Genomic DNA, 21,737 nt, shown 5'->3' with positions numbered 1-21,737 from the left:
GGACAGAGGAAGCAAGGAAGCAAGCTCCAGCCTTCCGCAGTGCCAGACCACTTTCCATTTGTCCATCTCTGTGCTGCTCACAGCTGGTGCCCCTATAGCCCACAGAACCTGAGTTTGTAACTCAGAGGGGAGGAAAGGGTTGTGAAGTGAAGCCAGCAGGAGAACAAAGGAGGCTTTGCTTGAGAGGGAGGCACCTTCAAGTGAGGCCTCCAGGGCCTGGGGAAGTGACTCACAGGGCCCCGGGGATGGACCCACCCATGAGGGCTCTGTGGGACTGAGAATGCAGCCCAGCTGCCCACGGGGTGGGGAAAGGGTTGTCAGTCTCCTGCTTTAGCTGGGTAGACCTCACCCAGTGCTCCCCCTACTGCCCTCCCTCAGGATCTGGTGTGCATCCAGACTGGGGGCTTGGGGGCGGTCCTGTGCTCATTGGGCACTGCCAGGCCGGGCTGTTGCCACTGCTTCGGCTTCTGCCGCCTTGGCTGCAGGCACGGTCCCCTCTGCCTAAGCTTCACCCCCACTGGCCCAGCAGGGACCTGGGCTTCCCAACTCTTAGCAGAGCCATACTGCTGCCCTGCCGGAGCGAGGCCATCAGTGCCACCAAAGGTGGCACTGTTAGCGTTTGGGTCCGTCCCAGGCTCCCTGGATGCCTGTGATGGGAACTTGGAGAGCCCTGGCAGCGCACCCCGGCTCCTCGGGCAGTTGCATAACCTCCCCCAGTTATGCTCCTTACACTGTGTGGCAACCGGGCGAGAATTCCAGGACCTTGTACGTACTCGTACAAATCTGCCTTCACGCTGTTAGGCTGCAGGGAGAGGCGTGTCTCCGTGGGCCCCGGGAAATGGGGGTGTGTTCGCGTCCAAGAGGGCGTGGCCCGCGTCCGGAGTGGGAGCAGCCGCCCCGCCCAGTCGGTGCAGGCTGTTTGCCCCAAACCGCAGCTTCCGCGGGAGCCCTGGACAGGGTCCAGGACGCAGAGGAGGAAGCTCTGGTGACATTCTAGACATGGGCTTTGAACAGCAGCCTTGGCCAGCCCCCCCGAGCAGCTCAAGCCCGTGGCAGGTGGCGCACCTCCCACCCCGTCCAGCCAGGGATGTGGGGACCCATGTTCTCCTAGGGGCAGGGCGGGCATCCTCCCAGGGGCTTGGCTTGGGCGTCCCAGCGCTTCCCTGGCTCCGGCCCTGCTCTTTTAAGGCTTTGTCGCAGTTTGTGATGTCTGTGTGAGGAGGTCCTGGGAGTCAAGGCCTGGATGACCCAGCTGTTGTCATCCTAGAGCCATGACTCAGTCAAGTAAGAGTGCTGTCCAGCTCGGCCGCCAGGCCCAGAGATGGCTGTCAGGATTGGCTGTTCTGTGTAATGGAAACAAAGAGGAGAATCCAAATGCAACTGACCTCCAGCCATCTCCTTTGTATTCCCCCTTGGGAGTGTGCCTGCCTCTGTCCCTGGATCTCTCATTAGAATTTCAGAGAAGCCTTGTTCACTATGGAGGTGCCAGTCATTGAGGCCGGAGAGGTTGCTGGCTGTACTTGCAAGTCAAGGAATTTGCGGGTAATCTATATTCGATGTTATGACAAACTTGAAAACTGTAATATGGAAAGTTCTTTTCCAGATAACTTTACAGGACCTCAAGTAAACAATTCTTGTGGATAAACAGACGTCTTCTCTTAGCCCTGTGGGCTGTCTTGTCCTCCAAGTACCTGCAGTGGCTGGCACATGCTGGCTGTCAATCAATCAATGGCACGGGTGGCCAGGAAGATAAGAATCTTTGCCGTAAGCAGGACCCTTTTGCTGACCGAGGTCCAAAGCCTCTGCAGCCACATTAGCCCACTGTTCAAGTCAAAGTTACATGACCCCAAAATAGCACAAATACTGTCCAAGACATCCTTCCACTGGGGGTAAGAGGGTGAGATTGGAAACACAGGGGGCCTCTTCCCTGTGAATAAACAACTACCTACAGGCAGCAACACCTGGATATATATCCCAGGATTGGCCCCCACTCTGCCTGAGGTTCTGAGGTTTGAAGAGCTCCCCATGGGTCAAGCAGGTGTCTTGTTTTCCCAGCTCTGGGGCTTGGGAGAAGAGAGCTGCCATCTGGTGTTCCCAAACAAGATCAGCCGGGGGCAGGGGGTGAGGTTGGGGGGCTTCCCAGGGGCTGGGCTCTCCTTCCACTAACAGCTCTCAGAGCCATGCCCCTGGACTTACTGAGGACTTGAGGGCAGGGACTGAGGCATGGGCTGTGAGATCCTTTTCTGACCCTCAACCCTCCCTGGGGTTGGGTTCCATTTGGGTCACTCTGATTCTTCTGAGAGAATGTCACTGCTAGTCTGGCTCCTGGCAGGAAGATGCCCTTAGCTGCCACCCATACTCTTTTCTTTCTCTTGGTCCACAAAGGGCTACCTCATGAGCCTCAATCTCCAGGTGGGGCAAGCCTTCTCTCTACATGGAGCTGCCTCCTTTGGGTGGTATGGGGGTGAGCAGAAAGAGGGCCAGCCACGTCCTCATCACATCTGAGCCAAGGCCCGCGTTATGTGGCTGTCTTTGTGCTAAACACATTTGCCCACCCACCTTAAAGTCAACAGAAGTCGAGACCATCAAACTGTGACATCACAGTTCTTACAACATCCCTCATCAGCCCAGACATCAGGCTCAAGGGCAGCAGCTGTGCTCTCTAGCCAACAGCTGGTCCTCCAGCTCTGTCTAGAACTCCCCATTGGCTTGAACCAAGTGCCCTGCCTCGAACTGAAAATCCTCTGGCAGCTCCTGCTTTTGTATGTTCCACCTTGTCATCCACTTAGGAGGAACTCCAATCTTGTGGGTCCTCCAGGGCCACTGCAGCTGTCGTCCTGTCTCTGGGGAGTCAGGAGGGTGGACAGGGCCTGATGGGATGGGGCCATCTTGGCAGGTAGCGTTCTCCAGAGAACACAGGTCTGCCTCCTGGATGGGAGAAAGGGTAATCTCCAACCCCGTGCTCTAATTAGGCTCTGCTGGACTCAACCAAATTGGTCTTCCCCTGGTCAGGGGCTCAATGGAGCCATTTCTCACATCCATGCTTCTCTGCCCCTTTGTCAAATGTGTTAGTGGTTTGGTTGACATATACACGTGCACAAAACGAATATAGTGCAAAAGGGCCCAACCCTCCATGGCAACTCCTCACCTAGATCAGGAAGTGTCAGTATTTGGGACTAGGGCTACTCAAGGTGCTGATTCAGTGGTCAAGCCAAGTCCCAGGTGTGAGGAGCAGTGGCGCAAGAGTCACTCAAGCCAGAGTACCTTCTTGTGGCTGCCTCGGTAGATTGGAAACGAAGTGCTAGAGCTGGGTGTGTAATTGATAAAATATCCTTTATTTATTCTATGGGACACAGTCAAGTGGTAGCTTAAAAAAAAAAAGGCTTTTAAAAAGATACTTGAGCTCCGTGTCAGCAGGACAGCGGCCAAAGCCACCTGCTGTAGCTTTGCAGAGTTCTCTTCTGCACGGGCAGAGGTCTGGTGGGGAACAGGGAAGTGTTGGCACAGCTATCTGTCCAGTTGCTTATAATCAAGAATAATTTATGAAGAGCAGAAATAACACTTATATCACTGGCAACTGATCAAGAGATTACTTACAATATGGTATATTCATTCCAGGAAGCATAAAAAATGTTTGTACTTATTGTTTATGGGGACTATCTTAGAATTTTAGCATCACTTTGGGAACATGGCACTTCTCTACAAATTTAGAAATTCCCTAAATCATACTTCCTGGTTTGTCTTAATTAGTAAGGAGATGATAAGAGTAACATTCAGTAAGGTAGTTACTCTTTTTTTTTTTTTAGCACAATGGTTTAATCAAAATGATAGTTTGCTTGAAAATGTTAGGGAATCTCCACCAACCGGCAACCATGCAGGCTATCATACTATAAAAATCCATAAACACACGCGGCACTGAGCTGTTTCCACAAGACTTCCTTTCTAATAAACACAACACTTTCTCCTCCTCTCAGATGTGAACCTCAGATGCCAAAATGCCCATGTGCCAACTGTAGGCATGTTGCTGAGCAAAGGAGAAGGCTGGCAAGTCTGTCCAGCAAATTCGATTGTACAGTGTGGGATGGCGACCGCTTTGCGGCCTCAGACAGCGCATGGCTGTGGCCCGTCCCCCAGGCAGGGAGAGGCTGGTGGCCCTTACTGGCATGGGAAAGGGTCCTGGCCAGTTAGAACATAAGGACTTTGAGGAAAAATACAAAAAGGCTCATTAAAATTGGAGGCCTGCGTAAGTACATCCAAACTCCTCGGAAAGAGACGCATTGAGGTCTTGTGCTGAGCTAGGGTGACCCGTCCTCATGCGAAGGGCTGCGTGTCCCCTGGCTGGCCTGAGCCACGCATGGACTGCCTGCCACCTTCTCCTATTGCTCTGCGGGGCTCTGAAGAGGACGTCAACCTCAACCAAAAACCAGAGGGAGGGAAAAATCACAAACATTGAAGACTGGGTTCAAAAGCCCCTGGACACTTTGGGTCTGCCTTTCCCCAGCTTGCATCTGGTTAGGGGCTGTGAATCAGAATTCAGAATCTGTGCTGCCCAGGGGGGAACAGGCACAGCAGTGAGGAAACACCCACATGCAATAAACAACAGCAAGCTCAGGACCCTTGTCCCTGCCCCTCCCCCAGTTACCGCTGCTGGTTCTTCCCCATCTGAACTGAAGGAACGGAGGGAGGCATCCCATCCCCAAACCTCCCTGCGCAGCGGAATGCTGGAATCTGGCTGCCGCTTCTGCACAGGATGGAGCCTCAGTCTTTCGCTTTATAGCATCATTTATGGCATGAACTAGGAACATAATGTGTTTACACAAACACGCGACAATTGTACATCAGCATCTTTACAATATTAAAGGAGTCATATACAAGTCTACAGGCATCGTACAAGGGGCAGTGCTGGCCGGGACACCCCGCCCACCCAGCAGTTCTTTGCGGTTTCTCCAACCCGGGAAAAGAGCCATCTCGGGAGGGGAGGGGAACTGTGACAAGGCAGGCGGTATCCATCTTTGGACCTGTCGTCTGAGAGGCAGCAGGTCTGTGAGGACCCCTCAGAGGCAGTCCTCGTTGGAATCCGGGGCCAAGAACCCAAGGTATGACTCTGTCCGGGTCTTACTGGCAAGCTAGTGTAACAACAGTCTAATTAAAATTCAGTGTGCATATGAGTGTGGGAAAATCAGAGTGGGGGACGGCTTCCTGAGCTGGGGACCCAGAGGATGCTGCTGACAGATGGGCCCCTTCACCGTGGGGCCCATTCCTGAGGTAAGGATGTGGTGTGGCCCCATGGCTGGTCCTGATGGGGAGATGACTTCTCTGGGAGCCCAGGTGTGCACACGCACAGATAGGAATCGAAGGCCCTGGGCATTAGTTGGTCAGGTGGTTCTCAAGTGTGGCCTGTGCCCCAGGCGGCAGCAAAGGTAGGGTCTCAAGTGGTTCCACAGCTATCCATCCCCCATGCCTGTACCACCCTCCTCCCAGCAGCCCCACCCCGTGGGAGCCCAGTTTCAGCCCCTGTGGCACTGCCATCCCTGCATCTGCCCCTAGAGCAGGGACCAGAAGTCTCCAAGCCCTGCTCTGCGGGCACCTGGGCCCGAGTGTCCGGCAGCTCTTCCACCCCCCATGCAGACATGCTGCGCGTCCGACTGAGCTGAGCACCAGATAAGGAAGCATTGGTCTTTGTCGGCCTCTCTGACTTGTGCACTGACAGTTACTTCCGTCTTAAATACTGTAGAAAAATAAGCCATCTCTGACGCAAGGAGACCCGCTGGAGTCTGCCGCGTGGCGAAGGATGGACAGCTCCTCGGAGTGCACTGGGGAGGCCTCTGCTGACCCTGCCTCGGCACGTGTGGCGCCGCGAGGACCGGACTGGGAGCCGAGGGGCCCAGACAACTGGTGGCCGAGTTCTCCCACCTCGGCATCTTTGGGTCACATCAACAGTCCTTCAGTGGACGTGCCTCCAGCATCCCACATTCTGTTGCCATGACACGTGGGGCCTTGGGGCTCTCTGGGCAGGCTTTGGACCCTCCAGCCCCACCCTCAGTCTCATGGCCACCGCTAAGCAGGCATAGGCAGAACTCCCCAGCACTGTTTCCTGGTCCCTGGGGTGTCCCCAGGGCCCAGAGGCCTCAGGTGGGCGCTGAGGCAGGGCCTAGTCCAGGGGCTCCTGCTTTATTCGGACAGCAGTGGGGGTGGGCTGCGGCCGCCGCTCCTCCCGGCAAAGCACGTATTCGCTGAACTGGGAGGAGTCCACGCCACCCCCGCAGGACGCAGCCATGCTGAAACCCCTCTGGAACAGCCTCTCCAGGACCTGCCGGGGAAGAAACAGGGGTCAGTCATGCCCAGCTGCAAGCGTCTGCCTGCCCTGCCTGGCGGGCAGGTGGGCACTAGCCAGGGCACGCTACCTTCTCCTGTTAAGACACGTCTTGCTTGCTGACAGAGGTCCCTGCAGAACATCCAGCTGGGCAGCCACAGAAGGGACGGGGGCAGCCAGGCCCCAGGGCCCCTCAAACAGCCAAACCTGGATGGGCGACCACCCTGCTGCCCTCAGGGGTCCACAACCTTGACTGGGACCCCTCTCTCTCCAGACACATGGTCCCAGGCCCCCCTCCCTCACTGAGGCCCCAGTAATAGAGGCCCCGCCCCCAGCCTCTGGGCAGCCACCTGCTTCCCTGAGCTGTGAGTCCCAGATGGTTGGAGGCCTGGGGGCCCATCAGCCCAAGGGAGCTTGGGGTGGAGAGGAGGCGTCCTCCTGATGTTTGAGTCTCTACAGGTCTCCGTGTCCACGTGGGCGGGCTTGTGCCTCTGTGAGGGCAGGGCCCGGTCACTGTGTCTGACACCTGGGTCCTGCAACTAGCAAGTGCTGACGGTTCTAGCAAGTGCTGACTAGCAAGTGCTGACGGACAGCTTGCGGGATTTTCCCCACAAAGTCCACTCTGCCCCAAGCCTGAAATAGGAGTCTGCTCCTGGGTCTGGAAGAGCTGATGGAAAATAGGCCTCCACTCCATGTGGGGCTTCCCAGCTCTCAGACCCATCTGGGGAAAGCCAGTCCAAACACGCACTGGGCGGCTGTTTGGGTGCTGGTGGCCCCGGTCAGCACGGAGGAGGAGGGGGGTTCCAGGCCGCCGCCACTCTCAGCCTCTGACCTGCTGCTCCCACTGCCTGGGTTTAATTTGAATCCAAAGTCAGACTCTGGGTGTCAAATGAAGCACACTTTGTTAAAAATACTCTAGGCCATTTTTATAGAACATCCTTTCGGGGAAAAAAAAAAAGCATAGATCAATTTTTTTAAGTCCATCCCCCAGGCGCCATCATTTAATTATGAGCGGGACATAAATTATGCATCGACACATTGTTGCCTTTTCTGTAAGATGGCACGGAGGGCCTCGCCATTGCAGGCACCGAGCCTCCCTCCATCTCCCTCTGCCGCCGGAGGGCGTCGGGGACGCACGGGGGAGGCAGCGGCCGGCCAGCCCTCACCTGCACCGAGTTGAGCCGGCAGTAGCCGTTGAGCGGGAAGCGGATGACGTGCGTGGGGTCCTGGTTCCAGCCGGCGTTGACCGAGTTGCACATGACGTCCCCGGTCTCGGGGAAGACCTCCTCGATGAGAGCCTTCTCGCCGCTGAGCGCGATCCGCTCACCCAGGTCCGGCGTGACGCGCACCACCAGGCAGTCGCAGGCCCGGCTGCGGCGCCGCTGCTCCTGTTCCTGCTGCCAGCGCTCCAGCTCGCGCACCATGGGCTGCAGCTGGTAGTAGCGCGCCTCCTCGTACAGCAGGCTGAAGTCCTGCGGGCACGCGCACACGGGTGGGGGAGGTGGGGATCTGCCCTTCCGGCTCCAGGGGGCCCCCCTCTGAGACCCCGCACCCCCAGGGCACAATGTGGTCTGGGATGGTTGTCCCCATTGTAGGGATGGGGAAAACGAGGCTCGGGTGAATGTGTGCCCAAAAAAAAGGTCTTGCCTCCATCCAGGCAGCAGCTGGTGTGCACCTGTCCCAAGACCCCCTGAGCTCTTCCATCCGGCCCCAGCACTGGGGGTGGCTTCATCCCCCTGAAGCAGAGAGAAGCCTCTGGATAGACCCGGAGGCTAGATTAGAGGAGCCAGAGGCTGTGCAGATGCCTGGAAACCTGCTGATTTCTCGGCAAGGCACGGGGCAGCCCCGTCCTCACCTGCCCTGGAGGAGTTCACTGCGGAGCAGGGAGGCGAAACAGACCTGTCTGGGTTGGATTTTCGGCATCATTATCTACCAGACCTTCTCTGAGCCTCAGTTTCCTCATCTATAAAATGGATGTAAACACCCAGCTCAAAGAGGGGGTGAAGCTTAAAGGACAACAAGATCGGCCCCTGCCCTCGCAGGCAGTGTGAGGAGGTGTCTGGGGGGACGCCCACCTCTCACCAGCAGCCCACTCCCGGGCTGGCGGGCTCACACCAACCACCCCTCAGGCCCTGATGATCAGACCACTGCCCCGGTCAAACACATGTCCACCCACACCCACCCCAGCCCTGAGTAGCTGAGGACCCATGACCACACCACTCAGCTCAAGTCCAGCTGGTGAGCCTGAGGACCCCTGGGGGGAGGCAAGGAAGCCCAAGCCCCAAAGCCGGGCCCACCCCACTGTGCCTAAGTCCGTTCCTCCTGCTGACTGACCCCAGCTTTCGGAGTCACCCCAAGGGAAGCCTCCCCAGGCCTGTCATCAGTCAAGAACCCACCCTGTGGAGCTAGAGACTGTCATACAGAGTGAAGTAAGTCAGAGAGAGAAAAACAAATATCGTATATTAACACATGTATGTGGAACCTAGAAAAATGGTACAGATGAACCGGTTTGCAGGGCAGAAATAGAGACACAGATGTAGAGAACAAACGTATGGACACCAAGGGGGGAAAGTGGCGGGGGTGGTGATGGTGGTGGGATGAATTGGGAGATTGGGATTGACATATACACACTAATATGTATAAAATAGGTAACTAATAAGAACTGCTGTATAAAAAATAAATAAAATAAAATTCAAGAATTAAAAAGAACCCATCCTGTCCCTCCACAGGGGTTCCTCAGGGCACCATGCCGGGCCTCTGCTCTCATCCACGCAAGGTCTGAAACGATATCTGCAAACCAACAACCCCACTTCCTTCCTCATAGCCCAGAACATCTCCCCCGGATGCCCCACCAGCTCTTCCACACAGGACTGCGGTGCCACTCTCCCCCAGCCTGTTCTACCCTGGGCCTCCACACATCCACTCAGGACTCAAGCTGCAGGCCAGAGACACCTTCGAGAGCCCCCGACCCTCACCATCCACACCTGTGGCTTCTGCATCTTTTTCCTAAGCGTGAATCTAATCTACCACTCTGTTCCACCTTCACTGCCTCTACCCTCCTGCTCCCCCCCGCATCCTTTTCCACACAACAGATCTGATGGTCATGCCCCTACTCACAACCCTTCCACTGCATTCAGGGTAAAAAGCCAAATGCTGAGCCGGCCACCAAGGTCCTGACACCAAGCAGCAGCCTTCCTTCCTGCTCTTCCCTTCCCAGTTCATACGGTCCCAGGCTGCCACGTATCCAGCTCCTTGCCCTCCCCTCGCCCCTCCCCACCAAGGCCCTCGCACCCGTCTGCCCCCGTTCCTCCGCCATCACCCAGAGAAACAGCCTTGCCTCCAAACCCTCCCAGGCCCGCTTTCCGCGTGGTTCACTCTCACAGTACTCTCTGCTTCTCTGAAGCGTTTGCCCCTGTGGAATTCAAGTGTTTTTTTGTTCATCATCTGTCTTCCCACTAGACCGTAACCACTGTGGGGACAGGACCCATGCCTGCCTTGTCTTTCACTGCGTTTTCAGCCCGAGTTCGGCTGTTGGCACCCAGGAACTGAACTGGATGAAGGACAAAACAGCCCCAGGGCCACTGGGTCCTCTGGGTGCCGACAGGAAGAAAGAAAGGAAGGACGTTTGCTGGTTGGAGCTGGGGTAGCCCAGGCATGGGCTTCCTGCCTCCGGGATCCCCGTGCCGTGAGCGGCCCAGCACCAGAGGCAGGACTCTCGGAACCAGGTCGGCTGCCGCAGACAGGCTCGCCCGGAGACCTGGGGGCAACCTTCTGTGTAAGGGTGTCTGGTTTGGATCAGTTTTCCCCCTGCCAAGTGCCTACAAGGAACAGATTTGGGAACCTCTAACTCCTGTAACTCCGGCACACGACAGTCCTTCAACACGACAAACATGAAACCGGGGTAAGCGCCACTGCCGCTGCTTAATTGTTGTTACACCCTGATAAATAAGCTAAAAATGTGAGAAAACAAAATTAGTTTAGAAAAACTGATTTAGCCCTCGGCTTCATCGTTTAAGTTTTTATGGTTGCCATGACAACTGTGGGTCCATTTATTAAGTCACAGCCTACCCTGTGTAATGCCACCGCACAGGCAGTGTGCCGTGCAGCTGCCGGCTGCGGACTTACCTTGAAGTCATCTGGGAGCAGCAGTTTCGACGTCCGCAGGAAGCTCAGGACATAGCGGAAAATCTCCCCATCCCGGTCGATGAAATAATGTTGCTTCAAACTGTCCAGGACGATGGGCTCGGTGCCATTGAAGAGGCGGCTTATTCTGGGAGAGATGGGAGCGGAGATGTGGGATGGAAGGGCGGGTCCACCTGCCCCACCCCGACTCCTTAGCGCTCCCCCTGCTGGAGGGGCGAGGGGCCTTACATGGGTGACCCTGGGACTGCGCCAGGACTGAAAAGGATGTCTGCACATGCCAGCGGCAGCCAGGCCACAGTCAGCCGGGACACCAGCACGTGCACACGCCCCGCCTACACTCCCAAGCCACAGCCAGAGAGAGACACACCCAGCTCTATACACCCACCTGCCCGCTGACACAGGTTACAGGCCTGGAAAACCACAGCGAGACACAGACACAGCCACCTCGTCCCACGCACACAAACCCGTGCTGGACAGAACTGCCCAGAAGACCCCCACTGACCATCAGACACGCCAGCTCACAGCCACCTGCCCAGTGAACACATGTAAACCAGCTGACACACTCCCGGGTCACACACATCCACCTCACCCCACCCGCGTGAACGAGCATCGGACAGGGCACACCCGTGCAGCAGGCACAGCGTCACATGGTCCCCTCCCTCACAACACACAAATCACAGGCAGACCCAGACACATCCCGGTGAGGGACACACCAGGCAGCACGGGTCCACCAGAGACACAGCTACGTACACTCAACAAACTCACAGACGAACCACCCACAGCCCTGCGCTCGGGGAACCCTAGGGGAGAACAGAGGCAGGCACCGGGGACAGCATGTGTGTGTGCAGCTACAGTGCACACACATACACGCATACCCCAGTGTGTACACACATACCAGTGTGGATGCACACAAAACAGTGCACACACGTGCTCGAATGCGTGCACGCGTGCTACAGCGTGTGCGCGCCGGGGAGGGGACCGCGAGGGGAGGCCAGGTCCCAGCACCCCATCTTCTGAAGGGCAGTGGCTCTGACAGAAGCATGGGGCCTGCAGGAGGCTCTCGGGGCGCCCTGATGCCTGGCCCCCTCCACTCCAGCGGGGAGGAACCAGGCCTCCCCATTTCCCAGGGCAGCAGGCTCTGGTTTGGCTAACTTCCCCTGCAGACCCCAGGCCCCGTTGGGGAGAGTTAGGACACCCCGAAGAGGGGTGGGGACAGCCAAGAGCTTGACTCGGGAACCGCAGGGAGGTCGGCAGGGTCTCCCCAGGGGCAGCACCGCCAGACATCCTTCGGCAGACAGGCAAGGCCACACACACGTCCCCAGCTGGACCCTGCACAGCCTGGGAGAAGGGTGGCCCCGACCTGGGCCCCAGGCCTTCCAGCCCAACATGTACAAGCCGAGGCTTAGCCCCCCCACTCTCTGCCTGCACCGGCAAGACCTCCCAGGAGGGCTCCCCCCTCCCTCAGCTGCCCACTCCTCCGTCTGCTCCGCGTCACTGCTCCTCAGGCCCTGCCCCACTCCTGCCACCGTGCGCCAGGGCAATGAGCTGGGCAGCTGAGGGGTCATGGCACCCAGAGCCTCTCTCGGGGCCTCCCATTGACCCCATCCACCCTGGTGGCCTGGTACACTTCAGGCATCGGCCAGGAGGGTCTGCCCAGGGGTAGAGTGACTAACCTGTTCTCACCCTGGGGACATGGCCCAGCGGGGCCGTATAAAGGGCAAGGTTGCCTCGTAGATGGGCAAGAGCAGGCCAGAGCCCACGGGGAGGTGTGGAGAGGCCCGAGCCTGTGGAACCAGTGCTGCGGTCACCCCGATACAACTCATCTCACAGCTCCAAAGGCCATGGAGCCCTATCCACCCCCAGGCCTGGTGACAGTGATACTGGGGAACACAGCCCCGCTGGAAAGCTCTGTGGGCTCCATGGCCTATTCCAGGCCTCAAACTCCCCAAGACCTAACCTCAGCAGAGCTTGGGCATCCAGATGTCAGAATAAGGGCCACCCAGCAGCCCTGGAGACAGACAGGACTGAGCGAGGCTGCCAGGTGCCATGGGCAGTCATCAGCAGGCTGCTGAGGGACCCCACGTGGCACCAGCAGGAAGAAGTAAGAGCCATTTCCATAGGTTAGCCAGCAAGTGTGAAGCCTCAGCCTCCCTGCAGAATTTTCTCCACCCTTCCTGGTTGAGCTCAAGCGCTGTGTGCAGCAAGCAATGTTCCACGGCTGTTTGTGTTGCAAATCCCTCCTGACATCAGGCTGTGAAGCTCCAGACCTGTTGGTCTAGAGGACTCCCAATCCACCACATTCCAGGGCTTCCTGGGTTCTAGGTTGTCTTATTGGTCCAAGGCCAGAAGGCTCTCAATCTGCCTTATTTCAGGACTGGCTGGTTCTAGGTCTTTCCACGGTTCGGTGTCTCTTCACAGACTAAGGCCTTTCATGCCCTCAGGGTCTGAAGCTATCAAGGACAGAAGCAGCTTGAGGGAAGGTTAGGACAGTCACTTCAAAGGGAGCTCCCGACACGTGTGTGGTGTTAAGAGTCCATTCCCACCCCAGGCCACTCTCTGAGGGAGGCTGCAGGTTCGGGGTACCAACCTCAGAAGCCTTCCACAGAATAAGCTGGCCAGTTCTGACCCCAGCTGATAGGGGTTGTCTTCTTTTTCTTCTTTCTTCCTTCCTTCCTTCCTTCCTTCCTTCCTTTCTTCCTTCCTTTCTTTCTTTCTTTCAGCTTTGGCTCCAATTTCCTGCATGTTTCAGTGGCAGGTTTTATTAGTTCTAAAGTTCCTGGACATCTTAATTTGTTGCTCCCCACAGTGAGGATGAACACAAGCGTGGGGCTGCCACGGCCGGAGCTAAACGATGTCCAGCAAGTGCGGTGGCAGACACAGGAGTCGACTCCCAGCCCCGGGCAGCTGGGCGGGGCCGGCTCTGGGCGAGGACCCGTTGGCGCTCCCTGCCTTGCAGCCACCCTGACCAGCCAAGAACCAGAAGCCCAGGCATAGCTGTGTGGGCACCGGGACCTGAGGGGGTGGGGGGTCTCCCGGCATTGCCCAGGGTGGGACTTTGCTGACATCCAGAACTCCCTCCACTCCGGGTGACCTTAACACAATTCTCCATCTCCAGGTGATCTATACATCGGTGACCCCGAGTGAGGGATTGATCTTTGTTTCCAGAATTAGTGAAAAACAGTTTTTTAATTTTAATAATTTACTCAGTGAGAGATCCAAGGGGCTCTGGCCAGCAGAGCTGCCCAACCCACTTCTCAGGCCTGGCCTGACCCACTGTCCTGACTGTCCTACAGGTCCGTCCCCCACCCCCCACCCCCCCCCCGCCCCCGTCCCCCCACCGTCCCCATCCCCCCCCTCCCCCGCCTCTAGGCCAAAGCTTCAGGCCCAAGGAGCAGCTCTCCTGTGAGCTGGAAGCCATCCAGGCAGAACAACAGGTTCATCCTGAGGCTCAGCCCCAGGGAAGAATGCAGACCGCCACTCCCTCTGGGCACATCCTGCTGGCCTGAGGGTCCCACAGGCCCCCCGGCAAGATGGCCCGCCCCACGTCAGAGCAGGACAATGGGTGAGGATGGGCTGTGGGTCTGGGAGGGGAGGACCACCCCCCTGCCCACCCTGCTCCAGGCAGCAGCCTGGAGACAGAATGAGGAGGCCATTCCCCGCAGGCCTGGGCCATGATGACTCCAGAAAGGCAAGTGTCTGATTTCAGGAAACACTCTTCAGAGAGGTTGTGGGCAAGGGTTTTATGAATTTCACTCGCAAACGTCGTCAACCGATTAAGGGATGATCTATCTCAAACAACGCACGAATGCCGCAGAAGGCAAAATTGAAATTAAATAAGCAGAATCCATCTCCCATCCTAGACAGGGCTCTGCCAGAGAGTGCCAGGCCGACACAGCTGACGTGGCCTCCTGGATGCTGCCCCCTCCTTGGCCCCCAGGTCACAAGTGCCCCAGGCCTAGCCTCTGTCTGCTGAGGGAGTGAAGCTCCAACCGCCACCTGCACCCAATTCCCCAAATTCTGAACAAGACACTGCATCCGCCTCCAGCACTCCCCGCTGGAGGGCGCCACCCCGGCCTCCAACGAGCTCCCAAAGCCGCCACTTCCACACGCTGTGAATCCTCCGTGCTCTGAGCAGCCACGCCAGCCACGAGGCAGCCTGATCAGAGAGCTTCCCAGAGCCGATCCCCCTCTCTGTCTGGGGGATTAATTAACTCCTCTTTTTATTTTAAATGTCTAAAACAGAGGTGATGCCCTGCAGCCGTGGCCCTCCCGCTGCCAGCCCTCAGTGGTGGCCGCCTCGCTGTACCAGGAGCAAGCAGTCCCAGGCTCAGCAAGCAACATGCGGCATCATCTCCAGGAGATGCTCAGAGACCCATCCCACCTCTGGTCAGCCCTGCCGTTATAGGGGGAAACCAGGTCTGCCCCTAGGAGAGAAATGCCTGAGAGGCAAAAGCAGGAGAGTCAGCAGTGCCCGGCGCCTCCCAAAGATGAGTCCAGGAGTCAGGAGCACCGGGGAGCTGGGCAGAGTGTAAAGCTCCCTGTAGGGAGGGTCCTGGTCAGAGACGCTTTGCCCACTGATGGCGGTATGTGGCTCACGCTTATCCATAGCTGTGGATATTCCCGAACATCATGGAATTCCTAGCCAGTCACTGCAACCCCCCCAAATCCAAGGGAGCCTGCTGCTAGAACTTAGGGTCCAGCAGTGGCCACCCAAACAGGCAAAGATGACAAATTGCAGCTCCCCCTCATCCTTCCCCTTATGCTCTATCCCAAGGATTAGACTCGGAAATAGGATGAACTATTTCTCCCCAGCATGACCCCAAGAAGTAGGCAGCATTGCTCACGAATGGTCCCCTGCAAAGGCCAGGCTTGAGTCTCGCTCAAGAGTAACATGATGGAACATGAGATTCCCCAGCCAGCTGCTGGCCAGCGGCAGGTGGGGCTGGCTCTGAAAAGTGGCCTCTGCCAGTGAGTCAGGAACTCCACCTAACACTACTAATGCCACCAGCTCAGGGTCACAAGTCCCTGTGCAAAGCAGCCATTAACAGGGAGACTCAGCTTCCTAAACCCTAGCTCCCCAGGTCTAGGAGCAGGGGGGCCTTGGAGAGCCCTGCGTGTTGGCTGGTAGCAGGCTACAGATGCTGCCTGTCACCACTGCACGCCCCGGTGCCATGAGGGGCTTGGCTCTTACCTGGAGTCAGGGTACTTGGTGAGCGTGGCCAGGCTGCTGGTGTACATGTGGCCGCCCACGTCGATGTGCACAGGCGCGTTGGACTTAGTGAGCTGGGCTGGCAGTGGGATCCCCTGGGCGGCCAGGGGAGACACAGGCGACCGGGTGAGAGACAACCGAGACATGCTTCCTCCCTCCTGGAGATGGAAACAAGGCACAAGACAAGGGTTTCTCCACAATGGAGCTATGCACTCCTTTTATTGCCAATGTGATCACAGATCTAATCAGATCACTTCTGCCTGTGCCTGATCACATATTCAGCTGACAAATTATGGCCACCACTGTAATTAAGTGTATTTGCATCATTTTCTTCAAAGTACCAGAGGGAAAAAAGAAAGATGCTTATTAGCAATAAGAAATCAAGAAAAAAAATTTTTTTCAAGGTGTCAGCCTCCAGGGGCATAAAACAAACTGCAAAATTCTAATTAAAGGTCGTGGGCTTATGTGTTAGATGTGAAATATCCCCTGACAAACGAATCACCAATTTGTGAATTGGGATTCAGGGGTTTTTGCAAGTTTGTCTCAGTAACGAGACACCTCTAAATTAGTGACTTCCTCAGCACCTAAGGCGTTGAGTTTTATACATGTAGTAAATTTCACATCAAATTAAGAGCATTTTTGTTTCAAAAAAAAATACATAATCGTACGGCCAGTCAACAGCCATCTCTTGAATGCCACAGCTATGGCTGCGGCTGCGAGGAAGGGCAGCCAGTGAGCTGGCGCTTGGGAAGAGGGCGAAGAGGAGGACACCAGCCCTTGACCCAGCCCACCCTGCTGGCTCTCACCGCGGTGCCAGTGCTGCCGTGGGCGTGAAGCGAGGACCCGCTCGGCCGCTCCTTGCGGTGAGGCATCTAGGCTTCCATCGCTGCCCAGAGTATCTGTGGGAAGCACCAACACAACCAGACAGGACTTACTCCTCAGTGGTCCTGGGCGCCGTGTCTCCCAGTCAAAGATGCTTACAATCCTCCTTTATGAACATGCGTCCCAGGACCCCATGCCCTACCACACTGCCCGCTACTATCCTGCCCCCACACCCCAAAGCAAGCCTCCGGGCCATAGGAGATTACTTACACACACACACACACACACACACACACTCACTCACTCACACATGTGTTTTCAGGGCAGTTCCATGTCTGCTAATTCAGCTAATGACAGTACTGAAACATATGCTCACCATTATTGCCCCCAAAATGTTTCAGAACAAATCCGATTTTCTTGGTATTTTGCTTTCGAGACACGTTACCAAGCATGTCTCCTCTTGCTTCAGAGAGAACCCTGGGAACCACAGCTCAGAGAGGATCCCCCCACCCTCCATGGGCTGGGGAGCCCCAGGACCTCTCTGAACACCGTCTCTGCAGTGTTAAGATGCAGTTTGCAACTGGCTGGACACAGAGAAGCCAGGGAAGAGCGAAAGTCACTTAGGAAGCCACCGTTCCCCCTGTGGCTCCTTAGAGAAGAAAACTTGTCTTTGTTTGCCCAGCCTGCACCTCTGCAGTTTCTCCCCAGACCCCGGGAATGGTCTTGTCTGTGCCTAATATATTCCAGATCCCTTTGGGATCACAGCCCCAAGGCATTAGAAAGCTGGCCAGAAGGAGACAGCAGCTCAGCTAATGAACACTCTCTCCTGCCCCTCCCCACAGTCAGTCTCCTCTGAGCCGCAACCACCTGAAATAAGATTGTCCCACAGTCTCTAGAAGCTGTCTGAGAACACTCTGCAGGCCCTATGCAGGAGAGCTGGAGACGAGCAGGTTTAAGCAGACCCTTCCACTGACCTGGGGCTGGGGGAGACGTGCACAGTGGCTATCATGCCCCCCGCCCCCACTGGCCGCCACATACCTAAACCTGGACTTATCCGTTGCAGGTTTAACCGAACCTCTCTCAAGGATTGACTTTGTGCCTTGAAATTCAACATCCAGTTTTAATACATGAACCAAGGTCCAATGAGAATCAAATCCTGCAAATTTAAGCCGGGTCACTCTCCCAGGATTTGTCCTGCCCTCGGTGTCCTGGCAAGTCCTCTGACAGGAAACGGGGGGGGGGGGGTGGCTATTAGCAGACAGTGATGTTTAACTTCTAGCTGTCCAGGGTCTGCTGCTTTGGGCATTCCTGAGTTCCCGCAAGCTTCAAAAAGAAAACCAGGTCACTTATCTCAAGGAAGTTCTGAGAAACCAAAACGTATCTCAGGAACGGGCTATCCTGCCCTGGGAGGCTCTGCTAGGGAGGAGTCAGAAGGAAAGCCACACTGAGGATAAACTGTGCTGGAAGGAATTCCGATGGAACGTCTATCAAAGCGGACTGCACAATGCCGGCCCTACTGCCAGGACACTACTCAGAAGTGACGTTTAACACCAAGTACCCATCACAAAAGCTGTTCCATCCTGTTCTCACCCAGACTTTTCCATCGCAAGCACCACCTGATGTTCATGGCACACCAGAAACTCACCACTGGAAGCCCCAGGCTGTACGCCTTGCCGCGAACCGCCACTGCTCCCTCCGACAAACGCATCTGTGCTGGACAACGACCCTTTCCCCGAGACCACTGCCAAGGTCAGAAGCATAAAGTGGGTGCAGGAAGAGACACAAGTTCATTCCGCCAGCACCAGCATCAAACCCACGACCAGCCCCAGCTCGCCACGGCCCTCCCGAGGCTCAGCCAAACCGCCTGTTGCAGGGGCCTCGGCGGTAGTGTGCTGCCCGGCCCGCGGGTTTCCAAACTGGCTGGGTATTGACCCGCTTCACCAGGCTGCGGCGGGAGCCCGGGGTCCCGCGCCCGCCCGCCACCGAGCCCCGCCCGCCCGAGCAGAGGGAAGCGAGCAGAATGCCACGCTCATTTACACACAAAATGATTTTGTGTCCCATTGTGCTCGCAGTTGTTCAGCTCTCTGGGGGTGATTAAACTGGCTGAGCTGCGGCAGCTTGAGACGATTTTACTAAATCGCTTCTTCGTGAAGTCGCTTCTTTGCTAAGCTGTTATTTTAACCATAAAAGGTAAACAGAAGGCGGCTCAAGAACTCCCTTCAGGTCTGCGCCCAGGGCGCCAGCCCCAGGCAAGAGGGCCAGGGGCCTGCAGAATTGTCCAGGGGGCGGGCCGGAAGGGAGGCAGGCGGGCCACCTGGCGCGCGCCAGCCCGGCCGCGGAGCCCGCCGGCCGGTGTGAACTTCGTTCGGGGCGGCCGGAGCCGGCTGGGTGCAGGCCGGCGGCGCCGCGGGCGGCGGTGGCCGCAGCACCCAAAGCGCCTGGCAGGACCGCGAGGGTGTGCGGCACGGGCGGGGCGGAAGACAAAGTTAAATCAAGAGGCAGACACTTAGAGACCACAGATGGGAAGCTCGCCTAATTAAGGACGTAAAAGCGCTTTTGTTCTCAAAGTTTATTGTTGCCGGGATTAAAAAAAAAATTAATTGAAACTAATGCTGTTATTCAATCGTGCAGTTAAATTCCTTCATGCACATTTGAGACGCGGAGTGAAAACTTGAAGCTGATCTTTCTGCAGTCGGAGGTGGGGGGCGCGGGAGGACTGAAACGCGCTCCAGCTACGGGGGAGGGGGGCTGTTTGCGAGTGTGCCGGTGCGCGCGTCCAGGTCAGGGGGTACCGGCGGGAATCGGGGATCCGGAGGCGGGGATCGCATCTCCGCGCGGCCCGCCTGGGGCTCCAGACCCCTCGCGCTTGGGACGACCACCAGACCGCCAGCCCCTCCCGCTCCGTTTCGGACTCGCGGGTGGGCGTCAGAGGACGCACATCTGTCCCGTTGGAGACTTTTTCTCTCTCTGATTTGGACACCAAGCCGGGTCCAGTCAGCCGAAGCCCCAGCTGCGTGAGCCGGGTTCTGACCCCGGAAACTCGCCGGCCCTGCAGGGCGCTCGGCCCTGCACTGAGGCCCGAGTGCCGGGACCTGAACACCCCCTCACCCCCACCACCCCGTGCGGCAGGAAGCTCGGTGCCCGCCCGCGTGGGGAGGGTCCACCCGGGGCCAGGGCCGGCCCACGTGGGCAGTCCCCCCCCTCCCGCACCAGGCCTTTGTGCTGGGTGCCCCCGTGCCGCCAGCCCCCGCCGCCCTGCACCGGGACAAAGCAGCCGCCCCTCCCACGTCCGAATCACGGCCGGGCGACTTTCTGGGTATCGCAGCCACTTTAGGGACAGGGGTGCGCGTCGCTGAGCGGTGGCCGCCCGCGCGGGGCTTACCTCGGAGCCGGAGCGGCGGATCGGACTCGGGCGCAGCCCCCGCCCCGCGCAGCCGCTGGTCTCGGGCGCCGGGCGCAGCCTCGCCGCCTCTGCTCGCTGCGCGGGTCGCTCCGGTCTCGTCCTGGAGTTACTTTCTCTCTCGCCCCCAACCCTCCCCCCACCCACCCCTCCCGCCCCGGCCCCCGCTTCGCGCGGCCCCTCGCGGCGCGGCGCGCCGGGGCCTCCCCTCCCCGCCCTCCCCTCGCCTCCTCCCCTCCTCGCGGCCGCCGCCGCCGCCTCCTCTTCGCGCCGCTCTCCGGCTGCCCTCCCGCCGCTCCCACCTCCTCTCCTCCCTCCTCTCTCTCCAGCGGCCTTCCCCGATTGCTGGCGAGAAAGCCAGCCCCCCACCTTAGCCCGTAGCCCGCGCCCCGTCGCGGCCGAGCCCGGACGCAAAGGGCAGCGATCCGGCTCCAAATTACCCAGCGCTGCGAGCGCGAGCGGGAGCGCGCGGCGACTCCTGGCTCGGGGCTCGGCTGCGCCGCGGGGCAGAGGATTAGAGTCGCAATTAGCTCCGCGCGCCCGCGCCTGCCGCGCTTGGCGACAAAAATGCGCCGTTTCCCTTCCTTTAGCCGGGCGATCACCACCCGCCTCCCCCGGAGTCCGCGCCTTCCCGCCGGGGCCTCCGCCAGGACCCTCCCGGGAGCGGTGCGCCCAGGCCCCCGCGCCCTCCGCCGCCCAGCCCCCCGCCCCCCGCCGGCCAGCCACGCGGCGCCCGGGCCTCCTCCGGGCTCGGGAGGGGGTGGGGGAGAAGCTGATTTTAATCATTGTCATTTCATCTGATGTAATATTTCCCCGGGCGCTTTCAGCTGGGCATAAATTTTCGGCTCCCAAATAAGTAACACAGGGCACGTTTCTCACATTTCTTGACTCCTCGGTTACAAAGAGGAGAGCAGCCGCCGCCGCGGCGCCCGGGGGTAGGGGCGGGACTTGGGAAGAAACTGGGCTGCGAGTCGGCCGGGGCTGGAGAGGAGCCGGGGGCCGGTGCCGCCCCTCCCCCTCCCTGGCCTTCCTCCCCGGGTCTCTGCCCCGGCTGCCCCTCTACCGGGGAGCAGCGCCGCCCGTGACGTCTGCGGACACGGGGTCAGCCACCGCGGGGGAGGGGCGCACGGGGGGCGCCCGGCCGGCCCCCCGCGGCCAGACGCGCCATTTCCTTTACGCGCTCGGCGCGATGGAGACGTCTACCGCCAAGACTCCCCGCGGCGCCGAGGCCTGCGCCCGGGGCGTCCCTCCTGGTCCCCGAGTCGGCTGCCCCTTCCTCCTCCTCTTCTACCTCCTCCTCCCCTTCCTCTTTCTCCTGTTTCCCTTGCGCCCCGCCCGTCCCCCCTCCTCCTCCTGGACCATTTCCCGGCTCCTAGGAAACGGAGCGCGGAGCCTCCGGTGCAGTGCGCCCGGCCTGCACTGCGCCCCCGTCCGGCTCCGGGGACGCCCGGGCCAGAGCCAGGCTCGAGCTGGAGGACCGGTGCGCTCCGGCCGGGAACGGCGCCGGGCCCCCCCCCCCCAACCCTGAGCTCCAGCCGGACCTGGACGCCCTCTAGCGGCTTCACTCACGGGGGGCGCTGGGGGCGGCCCGGAGCGGGGGCGAAGGGGCGCTGGTGGAAAGAGGACAAGGTGGGGGCCTGCCTCCCTTGACCAGGAGACCTCGCGCGTGGAAAGAGGGCCCGGACCGCCGTACTGTAACTTCTCCACGCGAGAATAAGGAGAAACTTTCCTCCTAAGGGAAGGTTTTATTTATTTATTTACTTTAGAGCTCGAACTACAGGAGAAGGGGGAAATTTTCTCATTAAAGTTACATCCCTGCAGTTAGTTCAATTACTTGATATATGCAGAAG

General features: G+C 58.3%; 1 protein-coding gene across 6 annotated transcripts; it reads right to left on the bottom strand.

The window, feature by feature from the left end:
- Positions 1 to 3,791: 3,791 nt before the first annotated feature.
- KCTD15 (potassium channel tetramerization domain containing 15) lies at positions 3,792 to 21,202 on the bottom strand. 6 transcript variants are annotated; one of them, XM_082366537.1, is made up of 8 exons: positions 19,870 to 20,042; positions 18,133 to 18,228; positions 16,472 to 16,564; positions 15,648 to 15,823; positions 10,439 to 10,583; positions 7,961 to 8,085; positions 7,480 to 7,785; positions 3,792 to 6,310 (listed from the first exon to the last, which is right to left on the bottom strand). In XM_082366537.1, exons 3-8 carry the CDS (start codon positions 16,535 to 16,537, stop codon positions 6,172 to 6,174), a joined length of 957 nt encoding a protein of 318 aa, XP_082222663.1. In that variant the 5' UTR covers positions 16,538 to 16,564; positions 18,133 to 18,228; positions 19,870 to 20,042; the 3' UTR covers positions 3,792 to 6,171. The 6 variants fall into 6 exon arrangements, with proteins under 6 accessions (XP_082222663.1, XP_082222664.1, XP_082222668.1 ...); XM_082366538.1 differs by lacking the exon at positions 18,133 to 18,228 and having other exon boundaries at positions 19,870 to 20,043; XM_082366542.1 differs by lacking the exon at positions 7,961 to 8,085 and having other exon boundaries at positions 19,870 to 20,040.
- Between the last annotated feature and the right edge of the window lie 535 nt (positions 21,203 to 21,737).

This window comes from Balaenoptera borealis (genome assembly GCF_965194805.1).
Source record: "Balaenoptera borealis genome assembly, chromosome: 19".
Lineage (NCBI taxonomy): Eukaryota > Metazoa > Chordata > Mammalia > Artiodactyla > Balaenopteridae > Balaenoptera > Balaenoptera borealis.
The sequence above is the reverse complement of the archived record's forward strand: the minus strand, read 5'-3'. Positions and strand labels throughout refer to the sequence as shown.